At 53.2% G+C, this 18,952-nt stretch overlaps 4 protein-coding genes across 4 annotated transcripts; 3 read left to right on the top strand and 1 right to left on the bottom strand.

Annotated features, from left to right (window-relative positions):
- The first annotated feature begins 10 nt into the window (after positions 1 to 10).
- Positions 11 to 2,922, top strand: VE01_02333 (uncharacterized protein). Its single transcript, XM_018271843.2, has 4 exons — positions 11 to 146; positions 220 to 695; positions 747 to 1,821; positions 1,867 to 2,922. Exons 1-4 carry the CDS (start codon positions 80 to 82, stop codon positions 2,685 to 2,687), a joined length of 2,439 nt encoding a protein of 812 aa, XP_018132660.1. The 5' UTR covers positions 11 to 79; the 3' UTR covers positions 2,688 to 2,922.
- A 49-nt stretch (positions 2,923 to 2,971) lies between these two features.
- On the bottom strand, positions 2,972 to 5,897 carry VE01_02332 (uncharacterized protein). The gene is made up of 9 exons (XM_018271842.2): positions 5,791 to 5,897; positions 5,504 to 5,743; positions 4,996 to 5,193; positions 4,914 to 4,949; positions 4,596 to 4,863; positions 4,452 to 4,532; positions 3,800 to 4,402; positions 3,576 to 3,752; positions 2,972 to 3,525 (listed from the first exon to the last, which is right to left on the bottom strand). The coding sequence occupies exons 2-9, from the start codon at positions 5,515 to 5,517 to the stop codon at positions 3,220 to 3,222; spliced, it is 1,683 nt and encodes a 560-aa protein (XP_018132661.1). The 5' UTR covers positions 5,518 to 5,743; positions 5,791 to 5,897; the 3' UTR covers positions 2,972 to 3,219.
- A 148-nt stretch (positions 5,898 to 6,045) lies between these two features.
- TOM40 (translocase of outer mitochondrial membrane) lies at positions 6,046 to 7,853 on the top strand. The gene is made up of 3 exons (XM_018271841.2): positions 6,046 to 6,444; positions 6,520 to 7,161; positions 7,229 to 7,853. The coding sequence occupies exons 1-3, from the start codon at positions 6,124 to 6,126 to the stop codon at positions 7,334 to 7,336; spliced, it is 1,071 nt and encodes a 356-aa protein (XP_018132658.1). The 5' UTR covers positions 6,046 to 6,123; the 3' UTR covers positions 7,337 to 7,853.
- An 8,507-nt stretch (positions 7,854 to 16,360) lies between these two features.
- RIM11 (regulator of ime2) lies at positions 16,361 to 17,855 on the top strand (the record flags this gene model as incomplete). Its single annotated transcript, XM_018271840.1, has 6 exons — positions 16,361 to 16,406; positions 16,480 to 16,652; positions 16,707 to 16,790; positions 16,853 to 17,201; positions 17,268 to 17,666; positions 17,722 to 17,855. 6 exons carry the CDS (start codon positions 16,361 to 16,363, stop codon positions 17,853 to 17,855), a joined length of 1,185 nt encoding a protein of 394 aa, XP_018132659.1.
- Positions 17,856 to 18,952: the final 1,097 nt, after the last annotated feature.

The following is an 18,952-nucleotide window of genomic DNA, read 5'->3' as shown; positions in this document are numbered from 1 at the left end:
CCGAGACGTCAATAAATCTGAGAAGCTTGACCTGACACGACTTCACATTCCACGCATCAACGCCAACGGTATTATCACAATGGCTGATTACGATCGCAGACCTCGTGGCCGTGGTGGTTACGATAATAGGAAGAGGCGTTACAGAGGTAAGACGCGCATATCCGATCTATAATGGAGCTATAAATGAGAATGAGAAGCGGTTTCTGACACAGGGCGCAGATGACGATGACTTCGATCGCAGACCTCAGCGCAGGCGTTACGAAGAGCCTCTGCCAGTCAGGGTGCGCAAACAGCTGCTGTCCATTGCCGAATCCCCACTGAAGCCTGTCGAAGAGGAAGTCCACTTACTGGCTAAGCTGGTTTCCGACAACTATGACGATGTCGAGATGCGAACTTCTTACATCGACCTCACTCTCCAGGTTGTGGTCGAGCAGCCTTTCAAGATTCCCTTCGTCGCGGCGACTGTCGTCGTGCTGAATGGCATGAACAGAGGCGAGGAGGCGGTCGCATTGATCCTTACGAAAGCGGCTGAAGAAACTGAGAAGAAGGTTGCCCTTGGAGAGTGGAGGGAGGTTAAGCTGCTCTTGAAGTTTTTGGGGAGTTTGCAAGGCCTTCTGAACGATGAGGGTGTGTGGCCCGTTTTATCAGAGCTCTTTGAGAGAGCTGTTGATCTGCAAACAGCTTCCTCCGAAGATGTGAGTTATCATAAGTCATCAATTATGCAGGCTTGCAGCTAACGATGAAAGACTTTGGGAATGGAATTAGTCAAGGTCATCCTATTTACGATCCCATACATCATGGCGTCCTCTGCCACCGAATCTCAGGAGCAGGCTGCGGCCCTCCTCGACAAGACAGAAATTCTGGCTGGTACACCATCACCACTGGAGGCATTGGTGGACCCATACCCAGGAAATGGCATTGAGGAAGCAGCCGAGCCAACAAGCGTCATCAGTTTATTGCAAAAGCAGCTGCAGAACGAGGCGGCTAATGGGTGGGTGCTCGCATGCATCCCGAGGCCGTGGAAGATGCCAGTTACAGGAGACGAGGAGGATCCTCTGGCTGCGTCGACAAAGCACACACTGCCGCCCATTACTATCCCAGAGGCCGTGATCCCTGGCGAGAAGCCCCTTTTCCCGGAAATCTACTTCTCAGTTTATGCCAACCAAGATATCGAGACGGTGCCTCCGATCACAAACATTGCGTCTTGCATTCTCAGAGACTCAATTATCGATACCATCAACATTTTGGACTTTAATAGAAATGCCACTGCCCGTTATCTCATTGATATCGACTGTTATTTCACAGCGGACACTTTCGTCAAGAGAGCCACGCCCTTCGACAGGTTAAAGGATATTGAGGGAGACCGATCAACCTGGAAGCCCGAGGATGTGGCCGTCGATGCCGTTTTCTCGCAGCTCTTCCAACTGCCAACCCCTGAGCATAAGCTCGTCTACTACCATTCCGTGCTCACAGAGGCATGCAAGATCGCGCCCGCTGCCATTGCACCTAGTTTGGGACGTGCGATTCGTTATCTGTACAGGAATTTCGATAAGATGGATCTGGAACTTGGTTATAGATTCATGGACTGGTTTGCGCACCATCTGAGCAATTTCGGTTTCACCTGGAAGTGGACTGAGTGGATTGATGATGTCGAACTCTCACCACTGCACCCAAAGAAAGCTTTCATTGCGGGAGCTTTGGACAAGGAGGTCAGACTGAGCTTTGCACAGCGCATCAAGGGAACTCTCCCTGAGCCATATCAACCGCTTATCACTGAAGGGAAAGAGAAGGATACCCCAGACTTCAAGTACAACGATGAAGGTAAGGAACATGCGCTATTACAAGAAACTAAGCTGATCAAACTAGATACCCCTTTTGCTGCCGAAGGGCGGGAAATCCACACTCTGCTCAAGCGTAAAGCGCCCGAGCCAGAAATCCAGACCGTGATTGACCAGATCCACACTCAAGCAACGACAATTGCCATCCACGAGCCCCTTTTATCATCCACAGATGCCTATGTCACTTCAATCTGCTACATAGGATCAAAGTCGCTTTCCCACGTTCTGTCCTGCATTGAGCGCTGCAAGGAGCGTCTTCTTTCGATCGGAAACACCTCGGAGACTGCGCGCCGCCAAATCATTACATCCGTCATGGCGTACTGGGTCGACCAGCCCGGCATCGGCGTCAACATCGTTGATAAGCTGCTTAACTACACCATCCTGACACCACTCAGTGTCGTCGAGTGGGCGCTCCTGGACGATACCAAGGCAGGCGACAAGCTCGCCGAGCCATTCGTATTCGAGATGGTTGCCGGCACAGTGCAGAAAGTCACGAACCGACTCCGCCAGATCGTCGCGTCGAGGAATGCGCCGGGTCTCGAACACGAGCAACGCCTCTTACTCGATGAGACGCTGCTGAGGGAGAGGGTGGCCATGAAGGACATGTTCAAGGTCATGGAGGACGCGCTCTTCAGCTGGGCTAGTGGGAGCAAAGACCAGGCCATAGAAGCGGGCCTTGGAGAGACCACTGATGAGGCATTTATTCGCAGGTGGGGCGAGAAGTGGCTGCGTGTCTTCAGGAGGAAGATGGCTGTTGAGGAGGCGTTCCTGGTGGAGGTCGGGAATAAGGCGGCTAATGAGAGTAATGGGGCTGATGCGGGGGAGATGGAGGTCGAGGTCGATGTATGATGGGTTTTGAGGGGGGGTGGTATTTTTATTCTCGGAAAGGGATGAGCGTTGCATTGTATACTAGGACACATTCAGGCTGACCTGGCTGGTCGAGAATTTCTGCACATTCGGACGGATATGGGCAGGAATAAAGATTTCTAAGCTCGAGGGCTTCCTGTTATATCATAGGGATACATAATAATACAAGGCTCAGGCAATCTGAAACTCATCGTCTATCTTATTTCAGCAAGGGCGATGCAAGTGGCTATCACATTCCAAAAAGAGCAAGCATCAAAACGCAAACTATCCGTGCAGCATGTATAATATTTGAAGGACGACTCTAAGGTAATTAATAAACTAAGACTATAATCCAAACACCTATTCCAAGCAATTTTGGTCTCTTTACAGCCTTGTAGCTGGAGACTCCGTTATCGTGTAATGGCGCGCCTAACGCGCGAACTGGACATACGTGGACCGGGTGCGTATACAGTCTCTCAACGTCTCATCGTAAACAATCAGCAACGCTTATTCCATAATAAACCAGCGCGCAGTTTTATTTGTTCTGGAGCCTTTCGAGGGTTTTTTCATCGAATGATTTGAGAATCGTATCGTGAAGCGAGTCTTTCGCTTCCTCGGGGGCCACGATCTTAACTGCCCCTTCATGGATCCTTCTAAGGGTATTGTTATGAAGGCTCGCCTTGACCGGTTCAGCTGGAGACCCTATGCCAGAGCTCGGAGTGACAATGCCACTAATGACAACTGGAAGTTTCAGGTCTTCGGGTGAGGAGGGGATGATATGAGGTGGAAGATTGGGAATGTGGATGCGCCTGGCTTCATTCTGGTAACTTGCAGGGACGATCTACAGGCGTGTTAGCAAGAATTTGACGAAGGGGGAGGCGACTGACTGACCTCGATAATCTCGTCGCGAGGGAAGCGAAGTTTGGGAATAGCCATTGCGTCGCAGGCCATAAGATATCCGTACAGGACTCGGAGGACAGATTCATGGGCAATGATAAGGAGGTCACTCTTCTCGCGCTCTAGCTCTAGAATGATAGGTTCCATTCGAACAGCGACATCGTGGTATGACTATAGAATATTAATATAAGCTGGTGTATGTAGGGTATGGATCCTACCTCAGCACGCGGATAGCGGTGGTGGTATGGGTCAATCTCATGTTTTGCGACCTCTTCTGGATACTGTGCACGAAGTGCCTCTTCTGGCATCTTCTCACAGACGCCCGGGTTTAATTGACTTAACTGGGGCCTCTGGGTGACCGTGTATCCACGATTGCCGAAGAAGTCAGCTGTCTCAGCAGTTCTCCTCCGAGTCGAACTCCACACAATCAGGGGTTTTAGGTCGGCTTCAGTACCACCAGCTTCGAGATAGGCCTTATGGTCCTTCTCTCTATGCTTTAACAGGGTTTCTCCCATGATGGTTGAATATTCCTTGCCTTCCGGGGATAGGTGTGCATCCGCCTTAAAGGAGTCCTCCTCTCGCGAGGTGCCTGCCCGGACAAAGAATGTCCTCTTGCTCTTGTTATGTAAGTTCATTAAATAAAACACAACTCTCATCGAGAGATAACCGAAGTTCACATTGTTTGTCTCAATTCTTTGACCGGCGTTGATTAACTTCACAAAGTTGAGTTCATTTTCCGCCATGGTCTGGAAGTCGGGAATTCTCGTGAGAATTCTCCTCAGATACTCTTTGGCAGCATCGTTTGGGTCCCAGTTCGCAAACTTCCTTGAATTAGCATTGATAGATAAACGAAATGAGAAGTTGACTTACGTCTGGTGAGGAGATCTTAACGCTACGAGCATTTTCCTCGAGAATCGACTCGTCTGTTACATATGATTCAAGAAACAAGGTCTATTCTGGGTTAGAGTATTCGAAAATAAAGCGTAACGGGCATCATAATTTATGGACACATACCTGTACATCATGTTTTGCAAACTCTTTTGCTAGAGAACGTCGGCCGGATGCCAGAGGGTTGACCGCATCATAAATCGCAACCTGGCCATTCTCATGGTTGAGCCAGTTATAGATGTCTCCACGGCACCTCTTGAGAATTCTCTGACGCAAAAGGACAGATTCAGGAGACGCGCGGATGAAGAAGTAATCTTCTGGGAGCTCCTTGCCCGGTTCAAGAGTGGCACGGCGGTAATCACCCAAATGGAATATTCTGGTCTTCACGCCCAACCTATATTTATTTTAGCATGAAAATGCCTGCATAGTATGTCTTAAACTTACCATCTCAAGTATCTAGCCAGGGAAACGGAAATGTGCCTAGTAGGTTAGCGACAATAACGGGGAATTAGCAGAATGAGCTCACGTTTTCCCACGAGCAGGAGGCCCAACTAGTACAATGACAATTCTACCAGAGTGGAAGAGCCGGCCAGACATCGTACTATAAAGTTGGGCCGGTGCCAACTCGTTCTTCTCGGACTCATCTGGAAGATCGTGTACCCCATCGATGAAAGTGCTTGATCTTCTCCGGTACCTTGGAGAATTCGCAGCTATCTCTGCAGTGCTGTGTCTATGTTAGTAACAAGACACGTAGCGGTCTCTGCTAGATCCAATGACTATCATTCTAGACTATACTAGACGCAAGAGGATAGGTAGCCTTTTATCATTCAAGATTGTGGCTCCTGTATCAAAGCAGCTCCGAGAAGGCCATTTGGAACAGCCAAGATCTCAGCCGAAGTGATATAGGCTTGGCCACTTTGAGGGAAAATTCTTAACCAGAATCATGCCCAGGACAAAAGAGGCAAACACAGACAGTGTCGATGGAATATTCAAAGTCCAGAACGAGGTTAAGTGAATGATTGAAAACAACTCACAGTAAGGTGTCCATGGTTACAGGATCTGGAGCCCTCGTCAGGCGTCAGATGACGACACTAGTTTCTATAACAGAACAATAGGTCTCGTTAGAAGGCAAAGCCAAACTAAGCAAAGTTTGAAGCAAGACTGATCTCCAAACGGCAATTGACCAAGTCTACAAGGAGTTGTAGGCGTGGTTCATGCTCAGAAGAGCGATGACTTGCTTATTATAGGGCGGTATATTGCTCTTTGTGGTGTAACTTCACGGGCATTAGTACCAAGAATGCAAATTGGTGAAAGAACTCACAAGATGAATAACACAAGCAATTTGAACACAGGCAGCTGGCGTTTGTTTATAAATGAAGAATCTATGAGGTCAATGGGGTTACTTTTGCCATCGTCGAGCTATCAAATGAACTACCCGATAAGATAGAGACGATTAGCTATTTAGTAAATACGCCACTCACGTTCGGTCCTAACTTGGTTGGCCTTGGCGCCTCAGGCCACAACAGTCATCTCCTTGAGAAAAAGATATTGGCGACCTCAAGGCCGGAGCATATTACGACCACCCGCTTCTATCCAACGACCACCTCGGACCGCGCCCTTCCACCTCCCTCTTTTAATTTTCAGCTGTGCGATAATGTCTTCCATTGGGCTGGAGAAGGAGTCGCCTCTGGCGTTCCTCAAGAACAATGCCATCACCAACGCCCTGTTAGATTCCTACCAAACCTTTTCCGCCAGGAGAGAGGCTTTGGGGCTATCGAACCCGGGTACGGTGGATAACATTGCGAAGGAGGTCCAAAGGGAGGTGTTCCTCACAAACTATACCTTCACTGGTCTACGTGCGGATCTCACGAAGGCGTTCAGCGTTGCGCCATTATTCCAAGTTTCCCATGCCTTTGCCATGGGATCACAGGGGCTGCCCCCATACACATTTGCTGCCCTTTACGGCACAGGCAAGGTACGTTGATACAATGATTAGCATTTAGTTGCGGCGATGGCGACTCTGATGACACGATGCTGACAATTTTTATAGGTCTTCCTCCAGGGAAACGTTGACAATGAAGGACAACTGATGGCACGCGCCAACTACCGCTGGAGCCCTCAATTAACTACGAAGACAAACATCCAAATTGCACCGGGCCAGGCCCAGGCAATGGCACAAATCGATACCGAGTACGTCGGCAGCGACTTCACCGCATCCCTCAAGACTGTCAACCCATCGATCATCGAGGGTGGCCTTACCGGTATCTTCATCGCTAGCTACCTCCAATCTGTTACCCCCAGCCTTGCTCTCGGACTCGAGGGTGTCTGGCAGCGCGCAGCCCTGAACCAGGGCCCAGAGACCGCGATCTCATACTGCGCCAAGTACAAGGGCAGCGACTGGATCGCGTCTGCTCAGCTCCAGGCACAGGGTGTCCTCCAAACATCGTACTGGAGGAGGCTGTCCGAGAAGGTCGAGGCCGGTGTTGACCTCAACCTTGCCCTCCAGGGCGGAAACCCCATGATGGGAGGACCAAGCAAGGAGGGCGTCACCACTGTCGGCGCGAAATACGCTTTCCACATGTCTACTTTCAGGGCACAGGTTGACTCGACCGGCAAGCTCAGCTGTCTGTGGGAGAAGCGCGTTGCACCACCAGTTCAGATCACCTTCGCCGCTGATATGGATCACTTCAAGGTTAGTTGACCCCCCCCTGACTCCTTTCTTACTCAATGAATGCATATACTGACTGCCTCACCCACAGCAACAAGCCAAGATCGGTCTTTCCGTCTCCATCGAGGCCAGCAACGAGGAGCTCCAGGAGCAGCAAGAACTCTCCCAGGGACAGCCAATGGCTCAAATCCCATTCTAAGCAACTCACCCTTCACCTCCCCTCCCGCACAACTCTCCACCTCGCCCTCGTTCATCCACACCTCGACAACCACCTCTTCACATAGCGGCACCCTCCACCCGCTTTCTCAACCTGTCTTATTATAAAAAACCCCCCTTCCGCCGCCTCTCGCCTACCTCGCAAAAAACATCGCAGGCACGCGCGTGCTCGTACCACCATCATCCATTTCTTGTCTCTTAGTTTCGGTTAATCAGGGTTTGCATACGGGATACGGACGGGTTGACGACACATCATTTTCCATCTTTCCTCCATAGACTGACACGGACGGGCCGGCACGCACGCTCTCGAATCTTCGGTTGTATACTAGCTTTACGTTTTGGTGGCCCTCGCGCGCGTGCCCTGCGTCCTTTTTTTGTTCTCTCTCTCTCTGTTACTCTTGCTCTGCGCGTCATGGATGGGCTGAGGCGGCGAGGGGTTGGTGCTGTGCGGCTTGTAGATAGATACTTGTACGAATAGCAACGAAACATTGTCTCTGGATATTGAGTGCCCCTGCATCAGGATGTGATGGTACCTGGGCCCACAACCCCGTTCGGTCTTCTACATGGCCCAGCCTTCTAACTCCAGTGACCGCTCAAGCATGCACGCCTCATCACCGCGTTCCTATCGTATTATCCGCCCACTTCTTCCCTCTCCGCCCCTCCTCACTCCCAGCCCAGCCTCGCACACCGACTCCCGGCCCTACCCCCCAGCCTCGCACACCGACTCTCCGCCCTCCTCCCCTCACCGACCCCGACCCCCCATCCATCCATCGGCACAATCACCACAACCACAACCACCCATTCCCACTCCCGAGACCACCCCTTCCTTCCCCCATCCCCATCGGGATACACCCGCAGCCGCCTCCACTTGCTCCGCGGATCCGTTCCCCATCTCCCCGTTCTCTCGTCAGCCCAGCCGCCCAGTCTCACCTTCCATGTCTCATCCCTCCCACCACCTCGCGTTGGTGGCGCCGCCGCCCTCGCGACCCGAGCCTATCTAGGTCCTGGCGTCGATAGTCCGGGTTCTACACCTCGTGTCTTCCCGGCTGTCCGCGATCTAGAATCTCCCCGTCCGCACCACGTTGTTGCGTGCCGTGCCATACCCGAAACACGGCGTGGCCTGCAACCGGGCGCTGACGGTGTCGGCTGAGGTGAGGCTTTGGTTCACCGGTCCGTGGCGCGGGGGGGAGGCGAGACTGGGCTATCCATGCACCCGGTGAGAGTGGGATGGATCACGATCGATCGCAGGGAAGGGGGTGGTGGTTGACCGAGACTGGCCGTTGAACACGCGGCTCGGCTGGGGAGGTCGATTCTCACTCCCTGTCCCCAGCCTGGCTGGCAACAGTCCAGGTCCACGGCACTCACTCACCGTATCCATCCTCACCCTCACCCATCTCACCATCCCCAGCCCCCCCCGATCTTCTCCCCCCAGACCAGAGCCTAGATCGCCGCCTACACGTGATACCTCTTTAAACCGCTTACAGCGGCAATCCTCGCAGCCCCCAGCAGGCCTGTCCGCCACCACCCAACCGGCGCCACCCCCCGCCCCGTGCGCGCCCTCCGTGCAGTGCAGCGCAGTGCAGTGCGTGCGGCGTAAAGAAATTTTCATTCTCACCTGGTTTATCGCGATGCAGGACGCTCGATGCGGGATGCTGATGCTAGGGGATGGATGGGGGATGGGTGGTGTGTTATGTGTGTTTCGGGGTGGGCGGGTTGTGTTACTGATTACATACATACATAGCTGTACCGCCGTGCGGTGGCTTGGGGGAGGGAGGGCTGAGGCGTTGGTCGGGAGGGAGGGCGAGGCCGTGGCGGGTTTGAGAGAGGGGGGTGGTGGTGCACGGGGTGGAGGGGGAGGGAGGGAGGTGTGATGTGAGGATTTTTTTCTCCGGCGAGGGATGGAGGGGGGGTGATACACAATACGTGCTGTGGTGTAGGTATGGTACATACATCCTCTTCACTCTCCTGTAAGCTTTATAATCCCATCCCAGCTCCTCCCAGCCCACTGGATATCAATCGAGGGTGCTCTGGAAACGACTCGGGAATAACAAATCTCACCCCCCATCCCCATCCCCATCCCCATCACGCGTGTCAGCGCTCCCAAAAATAAATAACAACCTGCAGTCTTCTCGGGATTTGAGACCCCCTCCCCTCCCCCCCTTGAGGCCAGAGTCGGCATGAGGCGGCACTCGCACAGACACAGTCCCCCGGACAGGGTGCGTGTCCGGCCGTGCCACCACGCGCGCGCGCTCGCTAGATAGAGGTGAGCCCGCATTCCAGTGCGACGCTGTGGCACACGGGGCTCACATGTCGGCAGCGAAACGGCGCGGGTGGGCGCAGGGTTTGGGATCTTGAGGAGAGGGGGGAGGGGAGCGGTTTGGAGCGGAGAGTTTGTGAGGGAAGGGGGGGTGTCGTACGGATGGATGTAGATACAATACGGGCGGCCTGTTGGTTTTTGCGGGAGGGGAGGTGCTGGGACTACTGGTATGGACTGTTGCTGGGTGTGCGGGTGTGTGGTTTGAGGTGCCAGTGAGGGGGTTGTGAGTGGTTGTGCTAAGCGCCGTTGGAGGGTGAAAGGGGGATGAGGGGGGGATGAGGGGGGGATGGGGATTTAGATATTGGCATACGACCGGGGCGAAGGGGCGGTCAGAGGAAGGAGGAGGGGATTCCATTCCTTTCCTTGCTTACCGTGTGCCTGTTGTCCCCGGATCTGGCCAGGAATGCAAATGCAGTGGTGATAGTGAAGCCGCCTATCTTTTATCGCAGGCTCCGGCGCTTAACAATCCAACGCCTCACACCCTTACCTACCTGCATTCCTCACGTGTTATCATTGGCTCCACCCCTGGGGGGATGGGATACATTCGCGCGTCCGGCTTATGCATCCTGTGCTGTACAGTAGTACTCCGTACGTACAGTACACGTACGTACACGCAGCCAGGGCCGCCCTCGTCCACTCCGCCTCCTCTCCCATCCCTCCCCCCATCCCTCCATCCATCACACACGAAGCCCCGACGACGGATGAGGAACTGGCGAGGGTGCATCAGCGCACGCGGGCGGGGCGGTCACGAGCCCCCTATCCGCGCCGCTAGCTCGCATGGGGCGGCGACGCCACGGATCCGCCGTGCCACCGGCGCAATCCAATATTGGAACCCCATTCCCATCCCATCCTCAACGCCCTCAGCAGTTCCCTCCCAACCCTCCGTAATCGTACCGTACCCTCCCGCCGCGCCCTTACGTAGAGTACCTACTTAACTTACTCATAACTTGCAGTTCTGTGCGTTTATTTGTCTTTTCCAGCCCCAAGGGTCACGCACGGGCGCAGGTAGGTAGCCGTCTTTGGGATGTTCCCAGATGGAAATTCGACTGCATCGGGCTGGCTGCATCACAGTGAGGGCGGCACCCCCGTTGGCGGGTGGGCGGTCGTGTCGCGGTGGTGGTAGTGGTAATGGTAGTGGTGGCAGGGTAATGTGGCAGTGGTGGCAGTGGCAGTTAGTGGTGGCAGCAGTGGAAGTAGTGGCAGTTAGTGATGCTGGTGCCCGTAAATGCGTGTTTCTGTACTGAATGTTTGTATGCCGTATGTACCAGCGTACAGTATTTTACTATTGCTGTGTACTGCGCTGTGTACTCCGAAAGTACTCGTCCTCCTCTCTGTAGTGCGAGGACGTGCGTGGGAGCGGAGCGAGTCTTAGCGGCTTGTGCCTGTGGGCGTTGACGTATTTGCAGGATGGGGCGGCCCCGTGATTGGGTGGGTCTGTGGGTGTGCGAATCGGCTGTTTTGGGGTGGTGCGTGCGTGCATGCCGTGCAGTAGTAGAGTCGTATCAGTAGTAGCAGTAGTAACAGTAGTAACACCTCAGGCTTCTTGTTTTGCTTGCTTCCTTGATGCTTGCTTTGGTTGCTTAGCTGTTGTGAAGCACGATGGGAGAGGGATTATATTATGCCCAATAAGCATCTATAAGCACCACACTATACTAAGAATGTAGGTTAATGCAAAGCAAACACACATACAACGCTCTTCAATAGCCTCACTACCTTCGTACTGTATATGCCATCCATTTGAATTTCCCATTGTGCGCGAGCTGGTTAGCGGCGGCGGCGACCTAGCGAAAGGTGACCGACCCGGCTTCGTAAACACGGACCGCTGGTTTGCTCCAATGTCCGACTTGGCATTGATTGTCCAGGATCAAAAACCGACCTTGGACATCAATTCCGTCCTAGTCGCAAGGGGGAGCCTCAGAAACGAGGGAGCTGATTAGCTGTTGACCAGCCATCTTCTCGACAATCCCACCGTAGGGGTTCCATCGCTGCCGATCAATGACGCTGTGTGCGGGCCCGGCGCCCCTGTCGCTTGGGCAGACCACCGTCCGCGGCCCATCGCACAGGAATGTCGCGACGTTATTGGGAACACATGGCATTGCTCCTCTGAGCCATATGCAAAGGGTTTAGCCGTGTCTGGATGGGATGTGATGGGACGTGATGGGGCTTGGGTGGGATGGGGGGGCTTGGGCTTGGGCTTGACAGTTTGGAGCTGTTGGAAAAACTGTTGGATGCAGAGCTCATCGTTGTCGAATCGAGTGGCCTGTTGGATGCAAGGCTACCAACGTCTGCATGCACGCGCGATCGAAGAACTCCAACCAGAGCTGTGGAAGGTGAGCTTGCCAGGCACACTCTTTTTCGATTTTCGACGTCGTGCGATTCTACTGGATTCCGCGCTCAAGGCAAGACATGGCTAGCAAGAGACCGTCTCTCGTTTACTGAGACAACTGACCCTCCGCTGAGTCTTTGTCTCACGGGCCCTGGATGGAACCATAATAAGGGCGTGAATGAAGAAGTCTCAACTCGTGTCAGCCGTCCCATGACCAAACCTATTTTTTCTCTGAATAGGCGCAAGACATAGCGCCATCCACCCATTGGCGCCACTGACGCTTTGCCCGATTCCTCGAGCTACAGGGCGAATAGCTCTGCCTGGCCGCCTGGTCGGCGGCCATTCCACTCAATCTGACAAGTCAACGTTAAACGTCCAAGTGTCCCTCCACTCCCGGGTTTCCGTAGGACAAACGAACGTTAAAAATAACTACAACAAGTAACCCACATTCCAACAAACACAGCTATGACGCCCCTTCTCCACGCTAAGTGACCAAAAGCCCCCAGGAAGGACCAGGAAGAGGAACAAGCAAACAGAGCTGGTGCATCATGTCCTGCAGCAGTGGGGTGACACAAGAGGCGCATGGCCGGCGCTGGCCCAGGCCATTAATCCCGCGCCGGGACGTAATCACTCCTACAGATCCTGCGGCGTCCCATTGTGGCGAGCGAGCGAGCGAGCGAGATTCCAGATCAGCTGGGTGCCAATCGGGAAGGGCCAGGCGCGCAACCCTCTTTCAACCTCGCCCCCGATCCCGCGATACCCTTTTCCAGCCCTTGATTCGCACCAGGCTTTGTAGGTCAGTTGTTGGAGTCACTGGGGGGTTTTTGCGAGGGGGGTGGATGGAGGTTTTGATGGGTGATGGGACCCCTTCCGGCGCACCCTGAAAAGGGCTCTCTCAAGGCGGGAGGGAAGGAGCGCCGTAGCTTCAGTTGGTGCACGTACAGTACCAAACCACCGTAGTACAACCTGCATCATAGGCACACGCATACACATGGCACAGCGCCGAACAACAATTATCCGAAGCCGCCGCCCAGCTCCCCTTCGTCCCTGCCTCCCTCCAACACCAAGACCTGTGATGCTGATTACGAGCATTTTCCGCACCAGGACCAAGCTACTAATATTACAGAGGAGCTGTCATCCAACCCTGTCCATTTTTACGCCGCCACACTAAGATGCTCAGACGATCGCTGGGGTCACCTCCTGCTCAGCGCCATCCCAGGCAAGCTTGCCTTCCTTGGCCCCACTTTGCTTGCCAGCCATCTCCATTCGCTGGCGCGGTGGAGTTGGAGCTGTGTACGGGATGGGGAGTACTGTTCTTGTACCTCTGGGCGGGCGGCCAAGGTTCGAGCTGTGTCCCGCCCCCTCCGACCCTCCCAAACTTCCCCCCCGTCGGTTGTTGGAGCAGGGGAAAGCGAAGGCAAGAGTCGGAGTCGCTCAGCCGGGGTGGTCGGCCTCGCTGTCTGGCTGGTGTTGGTGTGTTTGTGCCTTTTCTGCATCCGTCCCGGATGAGTGGTATGGTACCCTCTACGTGCGTCTCTGCTCCACTTGGTCAGACGAAGTGCAAGGAATTGTTGTGTGTGTGAATGTGGTGTATGTAGTTGTACAGGAGCCAACAGAGACAACATATGCTGAGTGCAGCCGCAACATTTGCATATCTGAGGCATCATTCAGGCATACTTCCTGTATGCATGTGTGTGTGTCTCCCTCATCTATGATTATGATACTCTACTGCCTTACTGGTCCACTGTACCGCCGCGACATTTGATTGTCAGGCCGTGAGATATATATATAAATGCGCATCCATGCAGTGGCACGTCCATGGCATGCAAGTCAGCACTCACGCCGGCCTCCTACAGGCTCGCCACCGGCCCTTCCACTCGTCATCGCCAACGTTAAATCCGACCACAGGGCATGATGGGCAGACTCCAATCCTGTAATCGCAACAGGCGTTCGTATGCCCAGGACTGTTTCTCCCAGCCAGTACCCCGTAGCTTCGCGCCGCCGCTCGCTGGAGTCAGGCAAAGAAAGGCAAGGGCAAGGCAGGCATACAGCAGTACGGCTACTGTTGTTACTGTTGTTACTGTACCAGACGAGCAAGCGCTTCACTTTCGTTTTGAAAAAAGGGAGCGCGTGAGCATCCCAGCTTTCTTCCTGGCCCACCTTTTGCCATCCACCTGCCACCCACCCTTTACCACTCTTCACCACCCAGAGCAGTACACGCACCACTTGGAGTACAGTGCTGCTGCGTGTGGTGTCCATCATCCCCTCTTCTCCTCTCTTCCCCTCCCCCTCTTTTTTGTCCCATCCCCACTCTCTCTTTTTCCCACTCTCGTGGGAATGTGTGGGAATCCCCTCCCCCCAAATCTCCTCCCCCCAATTGTTTTTCGGTTTCTGTCTGTGTGTGCTTGTGAGGTGTACATGTGTGTGTTTGGTGTACACTCCTCCTAACTAACACTACTACTAAATATTTGTGTGCCGTGTGAGGTGGATATTTACTGCAACTGCACCTTGTTGTGAGGTGTACAATGAGTGTACTGTTGCTGTGCTGGTGTGTGATCTGTTGGTATGTATGTTCATTCCACGTACTCTTTGTACTGCATTGCCGCAGCAGAGGTACCTGACGGAGGCATATCCCACTGCACTCACTGCTTTACCATAATTGTTCCCACTATTCAAAACTGATCGTCACCTTAACCTTCCTGACTTCACCAATCCCTTCATCCACTTACCTCCACCTACGAAAGAGAAGAGAAGTAGTATCGTATAGTATGGTCGTATAGTCAGTCTACTGGCATAGTATCGTATAGTCGTCAGTCTATTGCACGCCCAGCACAGCAAACCTTCACCTATTCTCCTTTCTCCCTTTCTGCCCTTTCTCATTCCCCCCCCTCCTTCTCACCCGAAACCGACAGCAACACGCACCAGTACCTAACCTTCAATATACGGTTTTACGGGTTCCATTTTGCTCCAATGCTCCAATGGTGCTCCAAAAAATAAATACCTCTCCACACTCACCCAAATAATCGATCTCGCTCCGTCGTCCCCCCGCCCGTCAATTCATCCCAACATACCCCAGCCTATCCCCTTCCTCCATATCATCCCTCTCTCCTTCTTTCCCCTCAAATAATTTACACATCTGCACTACTCTGCACTACAGTTGACTATAATCCTCCACTACACCCACTACTCTCGCTACTCTTACAACCTAGGGTATACACATAGACATTCACATACACCTAAGAGTATACCTTTACCCTTACCTTACCCATACCCACCTCCATCCAGCCTAACCCACCAAACCCATAACCCATACATACAACAATAACCGAAGCCCGATTCCCAGCAAAACCCCCCCGAGACCACTCTGCGTACGATACTCTACTACATACCATACATACGCTACGGCTCTGCTCGTTCGGACTAACCACAGCCACTCACTCACTTCCCTTCACCACCACTACGACGGAACTAAGGACCTTTTTCCCCCTCTGCCACAGCTCACTCACTCATTCACTCACTCACTCGTCTATACACACCCGATTTCTATCAGCTTAAAATCTGATATTCCGATACCCTCATACCCTCATACTTCCATACTCTCTGCCTTACTATCTCCACCAACGCTGCTTACTTTGAACCCAAAGTACTTTCTCTCTCTGCCTGACTGTACAATACAGTACGAGTACTTGCACTACCAAGTACCTTCCTTGTACCAACAAATACAGTCCCAACTAAGCCTTGCGCCTGTCTCAACTCCCACCAACCAGAGCGGGTTTAGTGAGGAATAGTCGACCTGCGATACCCACCATACTACCAACACATCCCTCCCGTTCTTTCAAAACCATCTCCACTACCACAAAATCACCAGAACCACCACCACAACCACCACCACAGCAACAAACCTCCAAAACCCACCATCACCCTACAAAAAGTACTATCCATCACCACCATCACCACCATCACAACCACCACCACCTCCACCTACCACAACCCACCCAAATCCAGAAAACCCACCACACCCCAACCACCACCAAAACACCAAACCACCCACCTCTACCTACCCTTTCTACTACTCTTTCCATCCTAACCAATACCTAAAACTACCATCTACCATACCCACCACACCCCCCCTCCTCTGGTTGTCACGTTACCAAATTGCACCCTCATCCCAGTAATTCCATCTTGCGCACCTGGACATCATCATCTTCAACATATTCACCCCAACCTCGAAACTACCTCAATTGCCCACCACGGATTCTAACAACACATCCGATCTATCACCACCTCTACTCTCACCACCTTAAACCTAGCTTCAGCTCCAACCTCCCCCCGTTCCCGACGCCCACCTACCTCGGCCCTCCGCCATGTCGCAAAATCGGCCCGCCGCCTTCTCGAGCCTGAGGATGGGAGGTAAGATCACAACGTCATCTCTCTACATAGCTAGATTCCTGTCGAGCCCCCACCACTAACACTTATCTTGCAGAGGTTATTCGCGAAAAGGTCCAGGACGGCGTTACGGGCGAGACGAGGGATATGCAGTACACACAATGCAAGATTGTCGGCAATGGTTCCTTCGGTGTCGTCTTCCAGACCAAGCTGTCACCCTCGGGTGAGGACGCCGCCATCAAGAGGGTTTTGCAAGACAAGCGCTTCAAGGCATGCATATTCAGCTGCTTTACTGCGGGCAAGTGAGCTAACTGTGTTGTGTAGAACCGTGAACTGCAGATTATGCGCATTGTCCGACACCCGAATATCGTAGAGCTGAAGGCCTTCTACTACTCAAACGGCGAGAGGGTAAGAGCTCACCCATGATTTATTTTCGCTGTTTCTGCCTTGCTGACCCCCTCCCCTCGCAGAAAGATGAGGTCTACCTCAACCTGGTGCAGGAGTTCGTCCCGGAGACTGTCTACCGCGCGTCGAGGTACTTCAACAAGATGAAGACGACCATGCCTATCCTCGAGGTCAAGCTCTACACCTACCAGCTGTTCCGCGCCCTGGCGTACATCCACTCCCAGGGAATCTGCCATCGCGATATCAAGCCACAAAATCTGCTGCTGGACCCCAGCACCGGCGTGTTGAAGCTCTGCGATTTCGGTAGCGCCAAGATATTGGTTGAGAACGAGCCAAACGTCTCGTACATCTGCTCGCGGTACTACAGGGCGCCGGAACTGATCTTTGGAGCGACGAATTACACGACCAAGATTGGTAAGCAATACCCCACATAATATACTTTTTGACGTTTTTGTGAGATCAGGCTAACGTTATATATAGATGTGTGGTCTACTGGCTGCGTGATGGCCGAGCTCATGCTGGGCCAGCCCCTGTTCCCTGGCGAGTCGGGTATTGACCAGCTCGTCGAGATTATCAAGGTGCTGGGCACACCGACCCGCGACCAGATCCGCACCATGAACCCCAACTACATGGAGCACAAGTTCCCGCAGATCAAGCCACACCCATTCAACAAGGTGTTCCGCAAGGCTGACGCCAATGCCATCGACCTCATCTCGCGCCTGCTCGAGTACACACCCACCGAGCGTCTGTCATCCGTCGACGCCATGGTGCACCCATTCTTCGACGAGCTACGCGACCCTACCACGCGTCTCCCCGACTCGCGCCACCCCAACGGCCCGATCAAGGAGATGCCCGTCCTCTTCGACTTCTCCCGTCATGGTATGTCTTATAGTTAACCACCTTTTATAGGCATTTGCTAACCCCCCTCCCCCAGAACTCTCCATCGCCCCACACCTCAACCACCGCCTCGTCCCGGCCCACGTGCGCTCCGTGCTCGCCGCCAAGGGCCTCGACATCGACCACCTCACGCCCATGCCGAAAGAGGAGATGATGGCCCGCCTCGACTGAAGGCCCGCGCCTCAGAAACGACGTTTATGAAAATCACGCCTTCGCCCGCGTCCATGTCGCCTCCTCTCCTCTCCACTCCACAAATCAACAATAACGACAATTAAACTACCACCCCGGAGCATTGAAATCAATATAAAAACGTCGGCTACCCCCCAACCCACCCCTTTCGATCGATGGACAACACGCACAAATACCTTTTGGGAGAGAGGCGGCGCAGCTTTTGGTGGGGAGAGAGGGCTGCGGCACCTGAGATGCGAGGGAAGAGAGAAGAAATAGCCTGTGAACAAAAATCTGGATCTGGATCTAGAGAACTTGATTTGATGGTGGTTGTGGTTGGCGTGTGGCGCGGGTTATGGACAAAAAATTTATGAATCGAGAATGAATGAATGAATGGGCGCTTGCTTGGGTTCTTTTGGGGGCTCGCTCTTGCGTCGCCGCGGATGGACCTTTGGTTCGGGGGGTGTTTGGGAATGGGTCGTTCCAATTGGGGAACTTGGCTGGCAATTCTATCAATTCTCGAGATTCCCGAATCATGCAGGAAATGGAAATAACATCATCGCATTCAACTCACTCTCGCTCTCTCGCAACCGCCCCAGTCGTCTCGTCTCGTCTCATCGTCCTACCCCCCTTCGTCCCCTCGTCGTGCACATGGCACCCCGCGTCCGCCTCGGCCTCCCCTCTTTATTTCTTCAAAGCGCTTTTTTTGTTAGACAACTATTTTTGTTTTTGATCCCGCATAACATGACCCCTCGGACCGCGCAAAGCTCAGCTTAGCTTTTTCTTCTTCTCCATTTTATGATTTTTCTTTCTTCTTCTTCTTGTACGGCAACAAACGATAACGGCGTTCTCGCAACTCTCTCGCACATAATGCCAATCAGACTGCTGGTATCCCCTCTCGGATCCTCGGAGTGGGAGACATGACAATTCGCAACGCAATAAACGCTTACGCACTTCTCGATTAACGCCGCTTATGCACGCATACCCCCCCTCACTCGCTCGCTTCAAAACGATGCCGGAATTACGAATTAAACAACGCAACGCACTTGATTTTCTTCTCTTTCTTAAAGTCCTAAAGCCAAAAAGTAATATCGCTCCGG

This window comes from Pseudogymnoascus verrucosus (genome assembly GCF_001662655.1).
Source record: "Pseudogymnoascus verrucosus strain UAMH 10579 unplaced genomic scaffold scaffold_9, whole genome shotgun sequence".
Classification (NCBI taxonomy): Eukaryota; Fungi; Ascomycota; class Leotiomycetes; order Thelebolales; family Thelebolaceae; genus Pseudogymnoascus; species Pseudogymnoascus verrucosus.
The sequence above is the reverse complement of the archived record's forward strand: the minus strand, read 5'-3'. Positions and strand labels throughout refer to the sequence as shown.

Coding starts and splice junctions, on each gene's coding strand:
- VE01_02333 (XM_018271843.2), top strand. CDS start 80: ATGGCTGATTACGATCGCAGACCTCGTGGCCGTGGTGGTTACGATAAT. Junction 147..219: donor TAGGAAGAGGCGTTACAGAG/GTAAGACGCGCA, acceptor CACAGGGCGCAG/ATGACGATGACTTCGATCGC. Junction 1,822..1,866: donor CTTCAAGTACAACGATGAAG/GTAAGGAACATG, acceptor TGATCAAACTAG/ATACCCCTTTTGCTGCCGAA.
- VE01_02332 (XM_018271842.2), bottom strand. Junction 4,950..4,995: donor CCTCCTGCTCGTGGGAAAAC/GTGAGCTCATTC, acceptor CTAACCTACTAG/GCACATTTCCGTTTCCCTGG. Junction 4,864..4,913: donor CTGGCTAGATACTTGAGATG/GTAAGTTTAAGA, acceptor AAATAAATATAG/GTTGGGCGTGAAGACCAGAA.
- TOM40 (XM_018271841.2), top strand. CDS start 6,124: ATGTCTTCCATTGGGCTGGAGAAGGAGTCGCCTCTGGCGTTCCTCAAG. Junction 6,445..6,519: donor CCCTTTACGGCACAGGCAAG/GTACGTTGATAC, acceptor CAATTTTTATAG/GTCTTCCTCCAGGGAAACGT. Junction 7,162..7,228: donor CTGATATGGATCACTTCAAG/GTTAGTTGACCC, acceptor CCTCACCCACAG/CAACAAGCCAAGATCGGTCT.